The sequence below is a fragment of the Mirounga leonina genome, unplaced genomic scaffold, assembly GCF_011800145.1.
Source record: "Mirounga leonina isolate KUSES-001 unplaced genomic scaffold, KU_Mleo_1.0 Mir_413, whole genome shotgun sequence".
Lineage (NCBI taxonomy): Eukaryota > Metazoa > Chordata > Mammalia > Carnivora > Phocidae > Mirounga > Mirounga leonina.
Window position 1 is genome coordinate 3709460 of NW_023270734.1, and position 18766 is coordinate 3728225.

The 18766-nt window shown below is 39.8% G+C and overlaps 1 protein-coding gene across 1 annotated transcript in view; it reads left to right on the forward strand.

The window, feature by feature from the left end:
• Positions 1 to 18766, forward strand: part of ARMC4 (armadillo repeat containing 4) — a 183667-nt gene that overhangs the window by 45936 nt on the left and 118965 nt on the right. Inside the window, exons 10-15 of the mRNA XM_034987222.1 lie at positions 5741 to 5887; positions 6293 to 6502; positions 10138 to 10380; positions 10717 to 10827; positions 12770 to 12924; positions 14249 to 14491. Coding sequence (XP_034843113.1) covers positions 5741 to 5887; positions 6293 to 6502; positions 10138 to 10380; positions 10717 to 10827; positions 12770 to 12924; positions 14249 to 14491 — 1109 coding nt within the window. The remainder of the gene's footprint in view (positions 1 to 5740; positions 5888 to 6292; positions 6503 to 10137; positions 10381 to 10716; positions 10828 to 12769; positions 12925 to 14248; positions 14492 to 18766) is intronic.

The following is an 18766-nucleotide window of genomic DNA, read 5'->3' on the forward strand; positions in this document are numbered from 1 at the left end:
CTTCTTCTTCTTCTTCTTCTTCTTCTTCTTCTTCTTCTTCTTCTTCTTCTTCTTCTTTTTAACATATATTATTTGTTTCAGAGGTACAGATCTGTGATTCAGCAGTCTGGGGTGGGAGGGATGGGGTGGCTGGGTGATAGACATTGGGGAGGGTATGTGCTATGGTGAGTGCTGTGAATTGTCCATTGGATTTTCTTTCCTGTTGTATTTATTCAAGATTGTCGAAGATTAATTGACCATATAGTTGTGGGTCTGCAAATTTTAATAACATTCAGTTATCCTATTCAGCAACATGGTATGGCCATTCATTTATTTTTAAATCTGTATGTATTTTAGTAAAACTTAATAGCTTCTTTTCCATATATTTTCAACACATTTCTTGTGAAATTTACTCCTTGATATTTTTGTTATTATTATTTTACTAATACTGGCATGGGAACATTTTTCAAATTACACCTTTTGATTTGTTATTCTTAGTGTATGGGGGGAGTTACTCATTTTTGAATGTTGCCCTTATATCTAGTCACTTTATTGAGCTATTTCTATTAATTATCACAATTATTCAGTGTAGTCTTCTGAATTTTTTTAGGAAGGCCATTATATTTGCTACAAATTTTTCCTCATTGCAGTGACTAGGACATTCCAGCAGATTATCTATTTCTGTAAATGTTCCATGTCTATTTAAAAGGAATGTGTAGGGAATGCTTGCATTGTTCCGTACCCATTCCCAATAAAAATTCTCAGCAAACTTGTAATGCAACAGTCTGAGTCTAATTTCTTTTTTCTTCTGGCACAGTATTTTCTCCTTTTCTTTCCTGGAGTTCTCTTGAGTCTCATCTCTTGAGTCTGAGGTTTATGAGTGCTGAATCATTCAGTATAAAATCAGTTTGCAAATAAACAGAAGGCAAAGCAATGTATTTTACTACCTTGACTTACGTGGTCATATGCCACTCACTCTGAGCATTGACTTTTTTTACCGTTTCTGATCCTGGGAGATGAAGAGTATCTGTAAGCCAACCTCTGTGCTGGGTGCCAGGCCCTCTGTCATCATCAGTAAAATAGTCACTGGCGGGGCTTCACTTTTCTTGCTCTCTGAGGCATGTTTGGAGGAAAAAAGTGCTGAGAACCTTGAAAGCCAGCTGGATGGCAGTGTGATGGCTGTGTCACCTCCCTGGGTCTCACCCACTGCCCCTTGAGTGCAGACAGTAGGGAACAGAAAAGGGGCTTCCACTCCTGATTGTGCCTCTACCTGCCTTCTTACCTCGCTGTCACCATGTGGGACCCTGACAGGAAGCTCGGAATGATGGCCCTGTGAGCATGTAGCCCACCAGAGTTTTGTCCACTAGCTTGATGGTATCTTACCTTTTCTGAACCACGTTACTTGAAGTCTTTATGACACATAATGAGTCACCTTGACCTCTTAATCCCAGTTACCTCTTCTCTGGATAGCTGCAGTAACCTGCATGGTCTCCACATGTCCCATTTGCCCCTTCCTTGCAGGGGCCTCTTCAGCCGGAGTGATCTTTTAAAAATGTACTCAACTCATATGAGTCCTCCCTCTTTGCCCCAAAACAACACCCTTGACTATTTCCTAACAATCTTGAATAAAGATTAAAATCTTCAACCTGGCCTATGGGCCCAGCAGATTCCTTTGTCCACCTAGATTTTCATCTTATCTTGGACCATTTGCCACTCACGCTCCGGGGCTCAGCCACACTGGCCTTCGTGAGGTCTTAAACAGGCCATGTTCCCCTCCTCCGTAGGGCTTTACACGTACTGTTTCCTCTGACTGGCATGCCTTTCATCACATCCCTCCCCCTCCACCAGGGAAGGCTCCCACTCTGTCCACACCTCAGTCCAGACATGCTTTCCTGAGGTCCCGGCCCAAAGTCCCCTATTGCAAGCTTCCATAGCCGCTCTGTGTTGCTCTCCCATATTAGCACTTCCTAAAGTTTTCATTTATTTGGATGGGCTTCAAATATTAAAATCTTTCTTCTCCACAAAACTTGATGAGCTCCACAAGGCAAAGACCAGGTCTGTTTTTGTCTACCAGGATATGTCTAGTTCCTGGCATCGGACTCGGTGAATAATAAGTGTGGAAATTTGTTGAATGAAAGAATAAAATAGTGGTTGGAGGCAGCTTGCTCCCTGATTTAGTCTCGAATACATTCGTCATCTCAATTTCGTAAATGTTTATTTCTCTGTTATCAGCAGTGAGGGGGGTGGAGGTAGGTATTAGTCTATATACCAGATACGGTAATACTTTTTTATTTCAAATATTTTATTTAAAACAAAGAGAAACATTATTTAGAAAAGTGTCCTCTACTGACTTTCTCTTTCCAAAAGAAAATTTGAGGAAAATGAAGGAAAGTAACATTCATTCAACTTTTGCACATTGGAAACGTGATTTTGACAATAAACAAATGTCTCCGGTCATAGAAAAGAATGCAAACTGCAAAGTATCCGAAGGCTGACAGAGTCTGGAGATGTCTGAGAAGAAGCAGGGGCGGGAAGACAATGAGCAAAAGACTAGTACTAATTTAAGAAGTGGAAAAGCTCATTGGAGGCATTCTTCAAAACCCTTCAGAAGCTAGTAAAATAATGTTTTACTATGTTTTCTCCAGCTCTTAAAACTTCACAAATGCAAATACGTGATAAAATGTGAAAATAAGTATTGGCAACTCATTACACTCTCAGAGGAGATTTAATTGAAAAATAAGCATATTTGCACTGCTTCTCCGTAGTAAGATGTTTATGGCATCTGGTCAAAGTAGAACAAACATTCGAAAATCCTTTGACATAGCTGGTATTTAAAGAATAGCAATTGGCTAACATTTGTGGCTCTGTATGTTGAATATTTTGGCTCCCATCCTCTGGTATTCATTCTGAAAGATTTATAATCCTTTGGGGAGTGTGGTCAGTGACAAGAGTAGAACTAAATCCTGAAATGTGGAAAAACTAACTTTCCCTAATATAAAACTGTTCTAAAAAAATCTCTCAAGCCTATGAATATGTTTCCAGATTTTCAGAAAAAGCTGATGATTTACAGAATTTTTTTTTCTTTAAGGATCTAACTTCTTAATGATAAATGTAAATTTTCCATCCTTTGGCTTCAAAATTGGCTTAGAGATAACTCAGAAAAATATAACCTCTTACCTTTTGGGCATCTACTGCAATCACACGACTCTTTAAAAATGTTATGTCATTGGTTATGATGCATATGATGAAATAAAGCACAAAAGATAGAAATAATCTACAAGAGAAAAATTTAGGAGACCCCGAAATGAAATAGGAAACAATGACTGTGTCGAATGTGTAAGTAGAAAAATGCTACCAAAGAAAATACGATGCAAGAATAGCAGTCAAGAAGGTCCTTGATCATGAGCAACTGAGAATGCCAGGACAGGACATTCTCCTTCAGAGTTTGATGTGTGTGGGTGGACTCTCTTGGCCTGACTGAGGCATGACATGATTTTTGACATTTTCTCCCTTTCAAGTCACACTTGAGTCTGAAGCCACTGCCTAAGAACTCTTCTATCTGAAGCTCCTGGTTTGCATTTTTAAACTTTTAAAGTGGGAGCCCAGCTCTGCTCCTTCGGGTACCCCAGGGGAACTTTCTGGCTCCTTTTAATCCATTTAAATTCAGCAAAAGAGCCTTGTTAAATAATTCTCTCTCTTTCTCTCTCTCTCTCTCTGTCTCTCTTTTTTTTTTCCTTTTTTCTATATTATTTTCTTGAATTATGGTTAGCATTTAGATTCTTCTTTATGGTTTATTAAATATCTGCCTTCTCTTTTTCTAAAGTAAGGCACCAGAAGTGCTAATGTGTGTGTTTGGGGGGGGTCCTATGCCCCCCAAACAAGGGAGATTATAAAATTGAAAGTAATAAGTGAAGGATTTACTATTTTATGTTTCAAAACCAACTGTAGGACAATTGGTGGTGTTAAAAATTTCTCTCAATATTGAGAAAAAGACATTAAAAGTTGTAAGAACAAAATTCACTATTTTCAATGTAAATAATAAAATGAAGGCTTATGCCATTCTCAATTTAATCTTGAATATAGAGGACAACCTGGTTGCCCAGAAAGAAAATTAGTATGGAAAACAGACGTTGACAGTGGTCTCAGCACGGGATAGTGATTTGTAACATTTTTAGAGATGTAGAGGAATTTTTCTGAAAGGGTTAAGAGGAAAGGCTGAAGTCTAAACCTCTCCATCTTTTTGATACTTGCCCTTTTATAATCCCACTTCAGGCTCTCATTTTAAAAGTAACACATTGTGTTGAACTCACGAGAGGATTTGTGTGTGTGCGTGTGTGATATGAAAGAGGGGGTTGGGCAGCTTGAATATAATTTCCATTTTTGTGCTAAGTGTATATATTATATCTATGAACATGTATATATAATAGATATAGCAATATAAAGTAATAATTAGCAAATGAGAATAAACATAATTTGTAGGTGTCTTTCCTCAAAAAGGAGAGAGATTTGAGGCCATTCATACTATGTTTTGATTTTTTTTTTTAAGATTTTATTTATTTATTTGACAGAGAGAGAGAGCACAAGCACGGGGAGCAGCAGGGAGAGGGAGAAGCAGGCTCCCCACTGAGCAGGGGGCCCAGTGTGGGACTCGATCCCAGGACCCTGGGATCATGACCTGAGCCGAAGGCAGACGCTGAACCGACTGAGCCACCCAGGCGCCCCTATACTATGTTTTGAGGTTGAGATCCATGGCCATCTTTCATGAGCACCTTTTACAAAAATAGTTTATTCTTAGCTCTGTTAGAAATATTGCTCTTGTGTCTTATGAACTATTTCAGAGCTTATACTGGAACTCTTATTTACCATCCAGTCTTAATAGCAGAAGTAAGATGTACTATGCTGTGTCCTTCAGAAGATTTGCAAAGCATTAATGATGGGTGGACATTGCTTAAGAATTCCTGCAATGAATTCTGATTATAATTTCCTGGCAGGTCTGTTTCACTGATCAATCATTAATTTTTTTTTTAAATCTCCCAGATTGTTTTATCTTAAAGGAGCCATTCTCCACTACCCTTGACATCTGGTGATCAGCTAAGCAGACGTTGATTGCGTGATTCTCTTCATTGGGCCAGCATTGTGCTCACCATACTGAAGGCTTCTTTTTTTTGTCCTTTATCCACACACTGAGTCATCTGCAGTTCTTAGTGGAATCGCCTCCTCCTTCCCAACCCCACGGCTCTTCTCCCACTTACGCCCGCACCCCAGCAGGGATCATCATACCGCTTCCCTCATGGTTTCCCTTTTTCCAGGTTTCCCCTGTTCCAGACTGTTCTACATACATCTGTGAGAATCATTTCCAGACACGGTTTGGATTGCACAGTACTCTGTTCAAGAACTACAGGGACTGCCTGTTACCTCAACATAAAACTGACATTCCTCAGTGGATCTCTCAAGGCTTGCCCCTCGGCTCTCTTTAATGTACTAATACCGCCTAATGCCCTAGCTGTTTAAAGCAGACAGACCACCTTTAAATGTTGACTCTTAATTGGAATAACGTTTTATGATACTCTGTAAAGCTTTCTCATGCTTCAACTCTACACGATTCATTTGACAAATTATAACCCACTCAGAGAACTTAAAGAAAGTTAACGTACCATGTATGGGGAGACACATTTCCCAGTTCATGGATTCATAACCATGAAGTAAATATCTGTGGAAGCATGATCTTATTTAACCTTTCTGTGGCCTTGCACCTTTGTAGGGAGGAAATCAGATAGCTACAGTGATTGCATTGTGCTCAATGAAGGATTTCAACTTAGCGCAGGAGACCTGCCAGTTGGCAATCAGGGATGTCGGAGGCCTTGAAGTTTTGATAAATTTACTTGATACAGACGAAGTCAGATGTAAGGTGAGTGGCTTACCTTACATGGGGTAAGGTAAGAACGCACCTCGTTCATACCTCCATGTGCTTCCCTTTTTGCTGATACATATCTGTCACTTCTGCTTCGTTCTTGTCTTTGCCTGCTAGCTTCACTGATAACTTGCTCCTTCGGCTGTTCGCTGTTCTTCTCTTCACGGCAGTTCTTGTTTATCTTCTGGTTCTTTTCCATTAGTATGTGCTTCTTAAATGATGAATGTTTGTCGGCATAATTGAAGGAAAATGAGGCTATGGGTAACACCTGGGAATACAAAGTATTTCCTTAAAAAACTTCACTGGGGAAGGATTTGAGGCAGACTTGGAATCTTTCAAACTCCAGCACGGGTTATACATTAAGCACTTATTTTCACCTCTAACTTCTATTTTCTCATTTAGATTGGTTCATTAAAAATCCTGAAGGAAATCAGTCATAATCCTCAAATCAGACGTAATATTGTTGACCTTGGGGGCTTACCAATTATGGTTAATATACTTGATTCTCCACATAAGAGTCTGAAATGCCTGGCAGCTGAGACAATCGCAAATGTTGCCAAGTTTAGAAGAGCCCGGCGGGCAGTGAGACGCCACGGGGGCATCGCCAAACTGGTGAGTACCGCTGACATCGCCATCAGCACACCCCTTGCCACCGAAATGTCAACTCCTTGTTGTCCTTCCTGGCCACTCCCGGACGTTAAATAACCATATGTGTGTTCTGGGAACCTTCTTTTTGTATAACATCCTCGAAAAGTATTGTTGTATATTTACATTAGCAACTGGCCAGAAAACATGTCTGATCTTATTTTTCAAAGAAACATACGTTTAATAAAGAGATGTAATTTGCACCTACCGCGCTGGTGGGGATACATTCGTGTGTGTGTGTGCAGTGTTAGTGAGGGCGTGGAGAGCCCCCCTGGAAAGCGCTCTGGTAGTCCATGCTCTCCGCCGTGGTGACCTCACCTTGAGGACTGCCCCCCAAGGAGACCGTCAGAGCTGTAGACACTTATTCATCTCATTGTTACTTATAAGGGTGACAACTGAAAACAGCATGTTTACAATATGAGAGCAGTAAAATCATATGAAGTATGTCTCTAGGAAACATGTAGAGTCAGCTATCAATATTGCATTTTTGAAGTCTATTTAGTAGCAAGGAATAAACGTATGTATAATATATAAAACTCTGACAGGATCAAAAACTGATTGACACCTATGATCCAAATTTTCAGAGACCTACCTCACAAGTATATAACAGCTTTTTTATAAAAACATGTGAGGGCGCCTGGGTGGCTCAGTTGGTTAAGCGACTGCCTTCGGCTCAGGTCATGATCCTGGAGTCCCTGGATCGAGTCCCGCATCGGGCTCCCTGCTCGGCAGGGAGTCTGCTTCTCCCTCTGACCCTCTCCCCTCTCATGTGCTTGCTCTCTCTCATTCTCTCTCAAATAAATAAATAAAATCTTTAAAAAAAAAAAAACATGTGAAATAAATACACAAAATTGTTCACAGGGGTTTCCTCTGAAATAACTACCAATTTTTCTTCATATTTTCCCACATTTGCCAATTTGTTGTATTACTTTTATAATTTAAAACATGGTTATATCAAAAACTATCACTGAAAGAAATAAGTGAGTTTCTGCTCAATACTCATGTGAAGAAAATACAGTCCAATATGGAAGTGCATTTTCATCCACCTTCGGAAGGACCAGGTAGATCTTGTGTTCCTCCTACAGCTTTTACCATACTGGATGGTCTCCACTTCTGACTTTAAGCTCCTTAAGGTGAGAGACATGTCTTATTCATCTCAGTGTCGTTTGCAGCACTTAGCCCAGTACCTTACACATATGAAGGGTTAATAAATATGTATTGAATCAATATGCATTTAATGGGAATGCATACACAGGGAAATGTGTTCAGAAATTAAGAGATTCTGTGTACAGATTTCCTTGACTTACCGTGGAGTTATATTTCCCAATAAACCCATTATAAGTTGAAAATATTGTAATTTGAAATGCATTTAATACACCTAATCTTCTGAACATCATAGATTAGCCTTGCCTGCCTTAAACATGCTCAGAATACTTCTATCTATAACCCTATAGTTGGGCAAAATCATCTAACACAAAGCCTATTTTATAATAAAGTACTGATATCTCCTGTAATCTATCAAATACTGCTCTGAAAGTGAAAACAGAAGAGCTATTTGGGTACAGAATGGTTGTAAGTATACCGGTCGTTTACCCTTGTGATGGTGTGGCTGACAGAGCTGAGGCTCGCTGTTGCTGCTACCCAGCATCGCAAGAGTGTAACATACATATCGCTAGATCGGAAGATCAAAATTCCAAGTAGGAGTTCTACTGAATGGATACCACTTCCACACCATGGTAAAGTTGAAAAATCGTAAGTTGAACCATCGTAAATTGGGGACTGTCTGAATTCGCTTGTAATCTATAGAGCACTATAGAATGTAATTATTTGCTTTGAAAATAAGACACATGACTGGATGGATGGATAAGTAGACGGTTAGCTATGTGATAAAACAAATATGATAATGTTAATTATAGAATCTAGGTGGTATATACATGATTTGCTGTATAATTACCATACAGTTCTTTCAGCCTTTGTGTATGTTTGAAATTTTTTCATAATGAAATGTTGGGGGAAAGGTAATTATTACTATGATTATCAGTATTCTGCTTAACTAATGAAGTCATACAGTAGGCTGATGTGGCTGTCTGCTGGAATTTCTCACATTAAATTATGAGAATGAATAATGTAACTTAAAACTAAACTTTATTTTTATGGGAGTCTTATATATCACATTCAGGGAACTAGAATTTGGACAATTGCACTTACTCAGTAAATTAAATAATGCCACACATTTTAATATAATCTTAAGTGATAGCTAAATTAGGAACAGGAAGTGCAGTGATGGATCAGGCATTAATAGACTTGTAATTGCTAGGTTGAGAACACATCTGGGAAAGATCAGGATTAGGGACCCATTTTTGGTTTGCTAACTATGTGAGGGTAGGTGACATACAGATATGAGTCCCCAGCCAAAACTGGAAATGAGGGAGATCACTCAGTGCAGAGCAGTGGGCCAGTTATGACATCAGAGCAAGGGAATGGAGGTCAGAATCAGAGCAGGCAAGAGAGCACTGGCCACAGTGGGGTTTGGGAGCTTAGATGGAGGTCAGTCTCTGAAGAGGCACACCCAGTAGAAACCTGGGCAGAAGACAGGAAGTCTGAGCAAGCAGGGAGAATGTATCCAGGCAAGAAAAGATTGTAAGATTCAGTGCTGTTACTCCTGTGGCCAGTTTCCACATTCCTCTGGATGTATGGTGTACTTGACCCTTTCACTGAAAACCATTTCAAACATTTCTTGAAATGTCAGGTACAAAAACGTAGGTGGCAGGAACATCAATGTAAATAAACATATGTCCCTGACTACGATGAATGTCCACCTGAGTGTCCACCTGAGTGTCCACCTGACTCAAGGCAGTCCCACCAGATTTCTCTCCCAGGAAATTGGAATTAGGAATCAGAGGCTCTAATTAGTCTGACTACTCTTTTCTAAACTCAGGGTTGGTGGTCATGATTATGTGGACATTGCATGGAATCTGGCCTGCAGAGAGAGAAGAATGGAGTAGACATGCATAGGATAAAGACAGCCCTGGGAGCCCTGGCTTCACTTCCTCTATGGAGCACCCTCACCTACTGCTGTTTCTATATAAATTGCCTTTCCCTTAAGGTCTCCAGTGACTTTGGTTATTGCAAAGAAAAGAAAGGATCCTGGCAGCTATGCCATGTGGATTGGTTGGTTTCAATAGTACAGGGAGAGAGCCATATCCTCTGAAGAGGTCTCATGGTTTTAAGAATATACAGGCCATTCAGTTCTCGTTAGAAAGTTCTAATGGCTTTAGGGAGCCTAGTTTTCTGAGATACCAGGGCTGAAGATGTAGTATACAAATCTTCCTAATGTAAATGTTACAGCCATATTAATACAGTCTTGGTGAGATTAAATTTCTTGTGGGAAGAAAATATAAAGCCTCCCAAATCTGGAGGAAGGTATTTTGAAGGGTTTTGTTTCTTTGCTTTCATGGACTATGGTGTAGTATGAAAATTAATTCGTGAAAGTATTCTTATTTTTGATGGTGGTTAGCTTGGTAGCAGCCCTGTAGCTATTGCAGGATATGTTGTTTTATTTTAAAGATTCCCATGTACATCATATTTATCTATTCTTGTAGGTCGCTCTACTCGACTGTGCACAGAATTCAGGAGAACTGGCTCAATCAAGTCTGTGTGATGCCAGAGACGTGGAGGTGGCTCGCTGTGGGGCGCTGGCATTATGGAGCTGCAGTAAGAGTTATATGAATAAAGAAGCCATTCGTAAAGCTGGGGGCATTCCTTTGTTGGCTGGCTTACTGAAGACTTCTCATGAGAACGTGCTAATTCCAGTGGTGGGGACACTGCAAGAATGCGCATCAGAGGTAGGCAAGCCAGCTCTGCTTCCCTTGCTTTCATTTATCTTAACTCTCTTTAGATGAAAAATAATTTTTAAGATTATTGTGACTGCTAAGGATTTTTTTTTTTTGAGAAGTCGGCAGTCTTTTAGAAAGAGAAGATGAAACTAATAAAACATTAATTAAATTGGTACCTGGGTGATATATTTCTGAAAATGTTGACTAAATTCTCTTATTATATAGTTGTGTTAATCTTGGACTTTAGTGTTTATTAAGAGTTTGTTTGGCATAGTTATTCGTAAATGTAAATAGATACTTATATTCATGCATTATGCATGTAAATATTTAAACGTGTATTCCTAGGAAAGTTACCGAGCTGCAATCAAAGCAGAAAGGATAATTGAAAATCTGGTGAAGAACCTAAATAGTGAGAATGAACAACTGCAGGAACACTGTGCCATGGCCATCTACCAGGTATGGTGAACTCCCCAGATAGTTGTGGTGTTCTTCGGATGGTTAACGTGGTATTTCTAAATGTGAGGTCTCATTCTCTGGGGTTAGAACTCAGGAAACTGCATTTTTAACAAAAACCCCCTGGGATTTTTCTGCACACACAGGTCTGAGAACCACTGTCCTGTGCTAATGACAGGTGCCTGTATATGTGAGAGAGAAACCCGCTCCAACATGTCTTGATTATTTACATTTCTGGAAGCCACTTATATATCTTAGTCTCCTCAAACAAGTTACTTAGTGTAAAATAGCTAAATATATACATGGTGCCTTTACATTGCTTTTCAGTTACCCTATTCAAACATGGCAGTCTTGGGAAATTTATCTTCTGCTGAGACAAGATGGATGGATGAATGTGTGCTTTCGTGTGTGTGTGTGTGTGTGTGTGTTCCTGTTTTATCTTTTTATTAATTTATTTTAATCTTCATTAACTTTTTGTGAGTTATGCATTTCATAGTATGCCAGAAAACAGAAGAAAAGATGGCCTTGACGAATTAGTAGATGGCTGGTTACTGACCACGCCAGCTTCTACCTATCAGAGAAATCAGTCAATTTCCTAGAGGAATGCATTTTAAAACATGCACGGTGAGGGTATGCCAAAATGACAGAGTCAGAGAAAGGGGTTCATGTGAGTAGAGGATTGTATTAATTTTCTAAGGCTGCCATAACAAAATACCACACACTGGGGGGGGGGCTTAAATAACAGAAATTTATTCCCTTATAGTTCTGGAGGTTACAAGTTTGAGATCAAGGTATTGACAGCATTGGTTCCTTCTGAGGACTCTCTCCTTGGCTTGTAGATGGCCATCTTTATGTTCACATGAAATTCTCCCTCTCTCTCCACATGTTCCTTTCTCTGTGTCCTAATATTTTCTTCTTCTAAGGACACCAGTCATATTGGATTAGAGCCCACCCCAGTGACCTTGTTTTACCTTAATTACCTCTTTAAAGACTTTATCTTTGAATATGGTTACATTCTGAGTTATGGGGGTTAGGACTTTGACATATATCAGTTTTAAGGGAACACAACTCAGTTCATAATGAGGATATATAGCCTTGACTTGCATATATGCCTCATATGAGTAACTATGAAGGATTGGTTGAAATAGTGATTAATTTTTTAAAAGTTGCAACTGAACCAGAACCGAAAGTCATAGATAGAAGATAAACATGACAGGTGCCTTGTGGTGCATTCCAGTGAGGATTTCTTCTAGTGGCCCTCATGGATGATGCATGACATGCGTCTGTATCATGTGGCCTCAGAGACCAACTGTATGCCTCAGATGATAACATATCTATACTAAATTTATCATCTTTTTGCTCTTTAACCTGGGAAGGGTGATCAGCTGGGAACCTCTATGCAGTACTTATTTCTTTCAAAGGATGACACAAATGTATGGATAAACATATGTGAACATAATGTCATTTGCTATTGATAAAACTCACTGCTCTGGGCATAGAAACTCTATTAGGGAAATGCTCATCTCTTAGCTTTTGGGGGTCACTGAAGATCGGACTAAAGCTTTATCACTCATCTATCTTCTCCACTGTATTTTCCCAAGACTGTGGGTTGCATGACTGCAGAAATCCTCCATCCACGCAGGTAGCATTCTAGGTCTCTTACCAACCTCTCTTTCTGTCTTGGTGGAAGCCCACACTACCTCAGAACGGCTTGGCAGAATTTCCAAGTATGTAGAAACTTCTAGACATTGCCAAAATCATGTAAGGGAAGAGAGACTCTGTCAGATAGCTGCCAGTATAGAGAAGAATTATATTTTACTTGGAGGCCTCTTCAGAAAATGATACTCTCTGAGTTTCATAGTCACTAGCATGACAGCCTCTTTAGGAATCACTGAAAGCTTGATATGCCTTCATCACTGACAGGCTCTGCTCTGACTTTGTGTAGTGTGCTGAAGACAAGGAAACTCGTGACCTGGTTAGACTGCACGGAGGACTTAAACCCCTGGCCAGTCTGCTCAATAACACTGACAATAAAGAACGGTTGGCCGCGGTTACGGGGGCAATATGGAAATGTTCCATCAGCAAAGAGAATGTGACCAAGTAAGAGAAGCCATTCAATATTCTGTGATAAAAATGTGGCCATTGAGGAATAGCGGTATTCTTAGTGCACAGAAACTACACTGTGTACACTGAGTCCTTCAACTAACATCTTCTCTCATTAAGATATAAATGTTTCTAAATAAAGTGTAGATGCATTTTAAAAAATGGCATTGAAACACATTCCCGTAATGTTATTTTAATAAAGAGTCCATCCTAATGCTATTCCTATAGTTTTCATACACGTATGTTCTAGACTAATTTGGCAGGATAAAGGTATTTTTAGAAATGCAAGACTTCTACTTCTCATCCCACCACCTGGCAATGGTTTTCTGTGCCTCACTCAGGACTAAGTACTAAGGGACTTGCTAATTAATCTATTTGTGTGAATGGGCTCTTTTGCTTACAGGTAGCCATATAAATGACGAGTATCTCCGCTTTCCTGTAGAGACCTATGAAGGTGCAGGGATAAATCTTTAGAGATGGAAGTGGTTCCATTCCTTTTCCTTTTTTAAAGATAAACAAGATAAGTCAGCTAAATGCCAACTAATCAGTTAAAGAGCAGCCATTTTAAAATGATTTTATTGAATTTTAATGTATTTATAAACTTTATGACCATCTGATTTATTTCAATATTCAAATTTATTTCTTCATATACTTTTAGAGTTCTCATACTCTGTGATGGATATTCTGAGGCAACTCTTCTTTGTCTCAGTGTGATGATTTTTTTTAAGATTTATTTATTTTAGAGAGAGTATGCATGAGTGGGAGGAAGGGCAAAGGGGAGAGCGAGCAGACTCCCCACTGAGAGCAGAGCCCAATTCGAGATCAGGGCCCTGAGATCAGGACCTGAGCTGAAATCAGGAGTCGGATGCTCAATTGACTGAGCCACCCAGGCACCCCTCAGTATGATGATTTGAACAAGAAATTTATATGTCTTATTTAACATAAAATAGGCTTATTTTGTTTTGTTCATGTAAAATAGTCTCTGTGACATGGGGAAAACACCCATAGCGTAGTAGAATCACTGACACTCTGATTTGGTAGAAGTTGTAGTTGTCTTAAGGACTATACAGTATAGAGATTAAAGGTATATCAGCTGGATGTGGATGCCAGCTTCACTATTTATAAAGCTTCAAATTAGCTTTCTGAAAATGGGGATTGTGGTAGTACCTGCATCATAGGGTTTTTGTAAGGACTGGATGATCATATAGTTGGCATTTAGAAATTTTGTGCTATTAATATTATTAGCTAATTTTATACCAAAAGTAATACTGTTCTCCTCTTTCCCTCCCCCTCCCACCTCTTTTTCTTGTGATGAACTTAGGTTTCGGGAATACAAAGCCATTGAAACTTTGGTGGGACTTTTAACTGACCAGCCCGAAGAAGTGCTTGTGAATGTGGTCGGTGCATTGGGAGAATGTTGTCAGGAATATGAAAACCGAGTCCTTGTCCGGAAATGTGGTGGCATTCAACCACTTGTGAACCTCCTCGTTGGAATAAACCAAGCTCTTCTTGTCAATGTCACAAAAGCAGTTGGTGCTTGTGCAGTAGAACCTGAAAGTATGATGTAAGTGGCCTAGCAACTGAAAGATTTTATTTGAGAGTGTTAGGGGAAACGCTCAGGTCATCATAGAATAGTGTCATCACTTAGAATTGGCATGCACAAATGGTGAAAAAGTAAAATGGATTTACATGTAAATAACCACAAGGTTACTAGTCATGAGTTACAGAGCCAGATTGTTCCCTTGGATGAGCTAGAGGGCAGAGGCTGGGCATATTGGGAGGATTTAACATTCCCAGTAATTAATGTCCCACCCAGAAACCTTCATACAATTGACAAAATTTTTCTCTGCTTCCTAAGGAATTCTCTCTCTCTCTCTCTCTCTGAGACCTTAGGTAGTTTTAGGTAGCATTCCCATAGTATCCTTCTTGATTTTCAGTTCAATTCAGCAAACATATTTTGAGTACCTAACAAGAACTGTGAACTGATGAGAGAGAAAGACAAAGGATTTTAAGCTGTGATCTTGGTCCTTAAGCAAATTCTTGTGTAATTAGGAAGAAAAGACTTAAATGTTATACAACTTAAGAACAATAGCAAGATGATATAGAGATTATATATACATATATAAGTATATATTTAAATAAATAAACATATTTGTGTATAAATATATTTATATGAAATGTGTGTGTGTGTGAAGTATATATACATATACTTCATATATATATGAAATCCAGAAAGGGAAGAACCCATACGGGCCAAAGTTATTGTATGAGGGTTCTCCAGAGAACCAGAATCAACAGGATGAGAAAGGTGGGAAGCGTAGGGGGATAGATTTAAGGAATTGGCTCCCGTGATTGTGGAGGCTTGACAGGCCCCCCCTTCTGATGCGGGAAGCTAGCAGAATGGAGACTCAGGAAAGAGCTGCAGTTTGAGGTCAAAGGCGGTCTGCTGGCAGAACTGCTTCTTGCTCAGAGGCAGTCAGCCTTTTTTCTATTAACGCCTTCAACTGATTAGATGAGGCCCACTAACATTATGGAGGATAATCTGCTATACTCAGAGTCTGCCAATTTAAATATCAATCCCATCCAAAAAGACACCTTCACAGAAATATGCAAAATAATGTTTGACCAGAGGTATCTGAGTGGTTCAGAGAGTTGAGTATCTGATTCTTGATCTTGGCACAGGTCATGATCTAAGGATCGTGAGACTGAGCCCTACATTGGGTGGGCTCCATGCTGAGCATGGAGCCTGCTTAGGACTCTCTCTCGCTCTCCCTCCCTCCTCCTCTGGCCCTCCCTGCCCCACTGGCATGTGCTCTCTCTCTCTCTCAAAAAAAAAAAAAGTTTGACCAATATTTGGGCATCCCTTAAACCAGTCAAGTTGACACATAAACATTAACCATCACATGTCCACCCATGTCAACTTGGTACCCATTCATGCATCTCCTTAAACCATACTTAATCTCTATAGAAAGGTAATAACAAGGCCATATTCCTGCCTAACATTACACAACTATCCAGTGTACTACTGAAAATTCACTAACCCTTTTCCCAGATGAGGAAGCAAAGTTCTTAGATTATGTTTACTCTTCTCCTTGATATCCTGTTACTTAAATACTTTAATGTAAAGTTAGCCATACTTAAAAACTATGATATAAAGTTAATATATCTTGTGTTACATGGTAAGAGGATAAAAGAGGGAAGAAAAGATACACACAGACATATTCATAACAAAATAAGGAAGGAATTTTTTTTTAAGATTTTATTTATTTATTTGACAGAGACACAGCGAGAGAGGGAACACAAGCAGGGGGAGAGGCAGAGGGAGAAGCAGGCTTCCCGCCGAGCAAGGAACCTGATGCGGGGCTCGATCCCAGGACCCTAGGATCATGACCTGAGCCAAAGGCAGATGCCCAACAACTGAGCCACCCAGGCGCCCCTAAGGAAGGAATATTCATGACAATTACAATACTCATTCTGGAACTGGTCATGTGGTCATAGCTGGTATTTACAACTACCTTCTTTCATTACCCATTCCATATTCCCTTTGCTCTGGGCAAGCACTTTAGCTGGTTGTTGTTCTTTACCTGGTGGGGTAACCCAAACCTTCATTCCTGAGGGTCTGGGCCATTAGTAGTCCTGCCTAGATTGGTTGTTGTAGTTTTCCATCAACTGTAATCACAGGGCATGGTAATACTTAAGAGATGCCCTAAGGGATCTCTTGTTTTCCAGATATAGTCTTCTTTACCTCTATTGTGGAGTAGCAGTCCAATTTCCCCTTGATAATTGGGATCGGTCACCCCAGCCAACACAGTAACTCCCTCTGTTGCTTGTTGGTTTAGAGGCATAGGGAGGCCAAAGGGGCTGGGAGGCAGATTTAACTTTCAGTTCAGAATCATTGTTGAGTCTCCTGGTGGAAGCATTCCCCACTCTCAACTAAGACCTCTAAACCAGCAAAGTGTAAGGTCACAAGAACAGGAAGCAAAAACATTTGCTAGTGGGTCACTAGGGGTAATAGTGAGCAGTAGGCACCACTCTCATTTCCATCCCCCAATTCCTGGACCCATGAATCCTGGCTATGTAAGAAATAACACCACATTATTGGGCAGCCATACAGCTCTATTGGCTAGTCCTATAGACTCCCAGAGGTCTGACAACCTTCCTTCATTTCATCCTATTTCTCTCCCCTTCAGTCCAAGATAGCAGTGTTTCTTGAGATGGTCGATTGGATCCATGAGTCACACCTGTAATCTTTTTATCATACGATTCTCCTATATATCTCCTGAATCATTTCATTCTGATTCGCACATTCATTCAACTCTTCACTGTGTGTGACCAGGCACTCAGGGCTGCTGTGTATGGATATATCCTGCACAACTCTAGGGAGCACCATTCCCACAGACATATACCCAGTGTCATACATTATGGGGCCATACATACAACCCTGCTGAAATGTATAACTTCCTATCTATTTCACCATTTGATTGATACGGGAAGCTGATGCCAATAGTCTCTGGTCGTACCTTCTTCCATCTGCCCACTCTCCCGGAATTTGTGACTCATTTGTATTCAGCCAGGTCCTCTTCCTTCACAGGAAGGCTGCAACTCTAAGACAGCCCTGGAGCTCTGTTAATGTGAGTCTCATCTCACCACATGTCTGGGACACAAGTACTAAAGCCTCTGTAATGCTCTTTGGATTTGGTTACTGGAGCCTTAGGCTCAGGTGTTTCAGACACCAAGGACCACTAGTTGTACTCATGATAACTTCAAGGGAAGAGCATCCCCTGGGCCTATAAAACAGTTTTCTGATGTATTCATCTTTCTGAAAAAACACATGGTGTTCATTAGCACATGATAAACACTTGTCAGAAATGGCTTTATGTATTTCTTTTGATCTTCGGCCCTTGTCTACTTTTTGTCTACTCACGTCTGCCAACTACACCAACTGCCTCTGAACTAACTTTTTTTTGAATGCATTCTCCTGCTCTTGACCTTCAGTTGAGCTTCTGTCACCTTTTACCTGGACTATTGAAGCAGGCTCTGTTTGGTCTCATCTCATAGTTCTCCCCTTCCATATCTTTTCTGTGCGGCATTGAAATTTATTCTTCTAAACTGTAGATATGATAGGGTTGTTTTCTAAAGAACCATCCATGACCTCTCAAGCTTTAAAAAACAAACCTAAGTTCCTTAGCCTGGTATTCAAAGCATTTGCCTCTTGACCCCATTCTACCTCTCGAGCTTCATCTTTTCCTTGCACATGTTAAATATCTAAAGTTATATTGTTTATTCCTTATTCATTGAACAAATGTTTATCAAGCATCTTTTGTGCTAGCCACTGAAAGTATAGTGTACCCACAGCAAAGTTCCTGCTTTCTTGGAACTCACATTCCGTTGTGTATGTGGAACACAGACTATAAAGTCTTAAATAAAATGATTTCAGATAGTGCTAAATGGTATAAAGAAAACAGCATGATTGAATGAGCGGGAGGTGGTTACTTTAGCTACAGTGGAAAGAGAAAAGAGAAAGTGGAAGAGAGGACGGTAGCCTCTGGGAGGATAATATTTGAATCAAGACCTGAGAGATGAGAAGACAACCTGAGGGAAGAACGCACGGGACAAGGAGTAGCGAACACAAAAGCCCTGGGATGGGAGTGAGCTCTGCTTGAGAAGGTACCTTGAGGTTTGTTTGTTTTTTTATATACATTTCATATATATTTTATCATTGTCTGCCTTGTTAATAGCATATGATTTCTGTATCACCTGTGACTCATAAATCATCTTTTTATCTCTTGATGACTACTAATTTCTTTTTTTTAAAGTTTTTTATTTTACTTCCAGTATG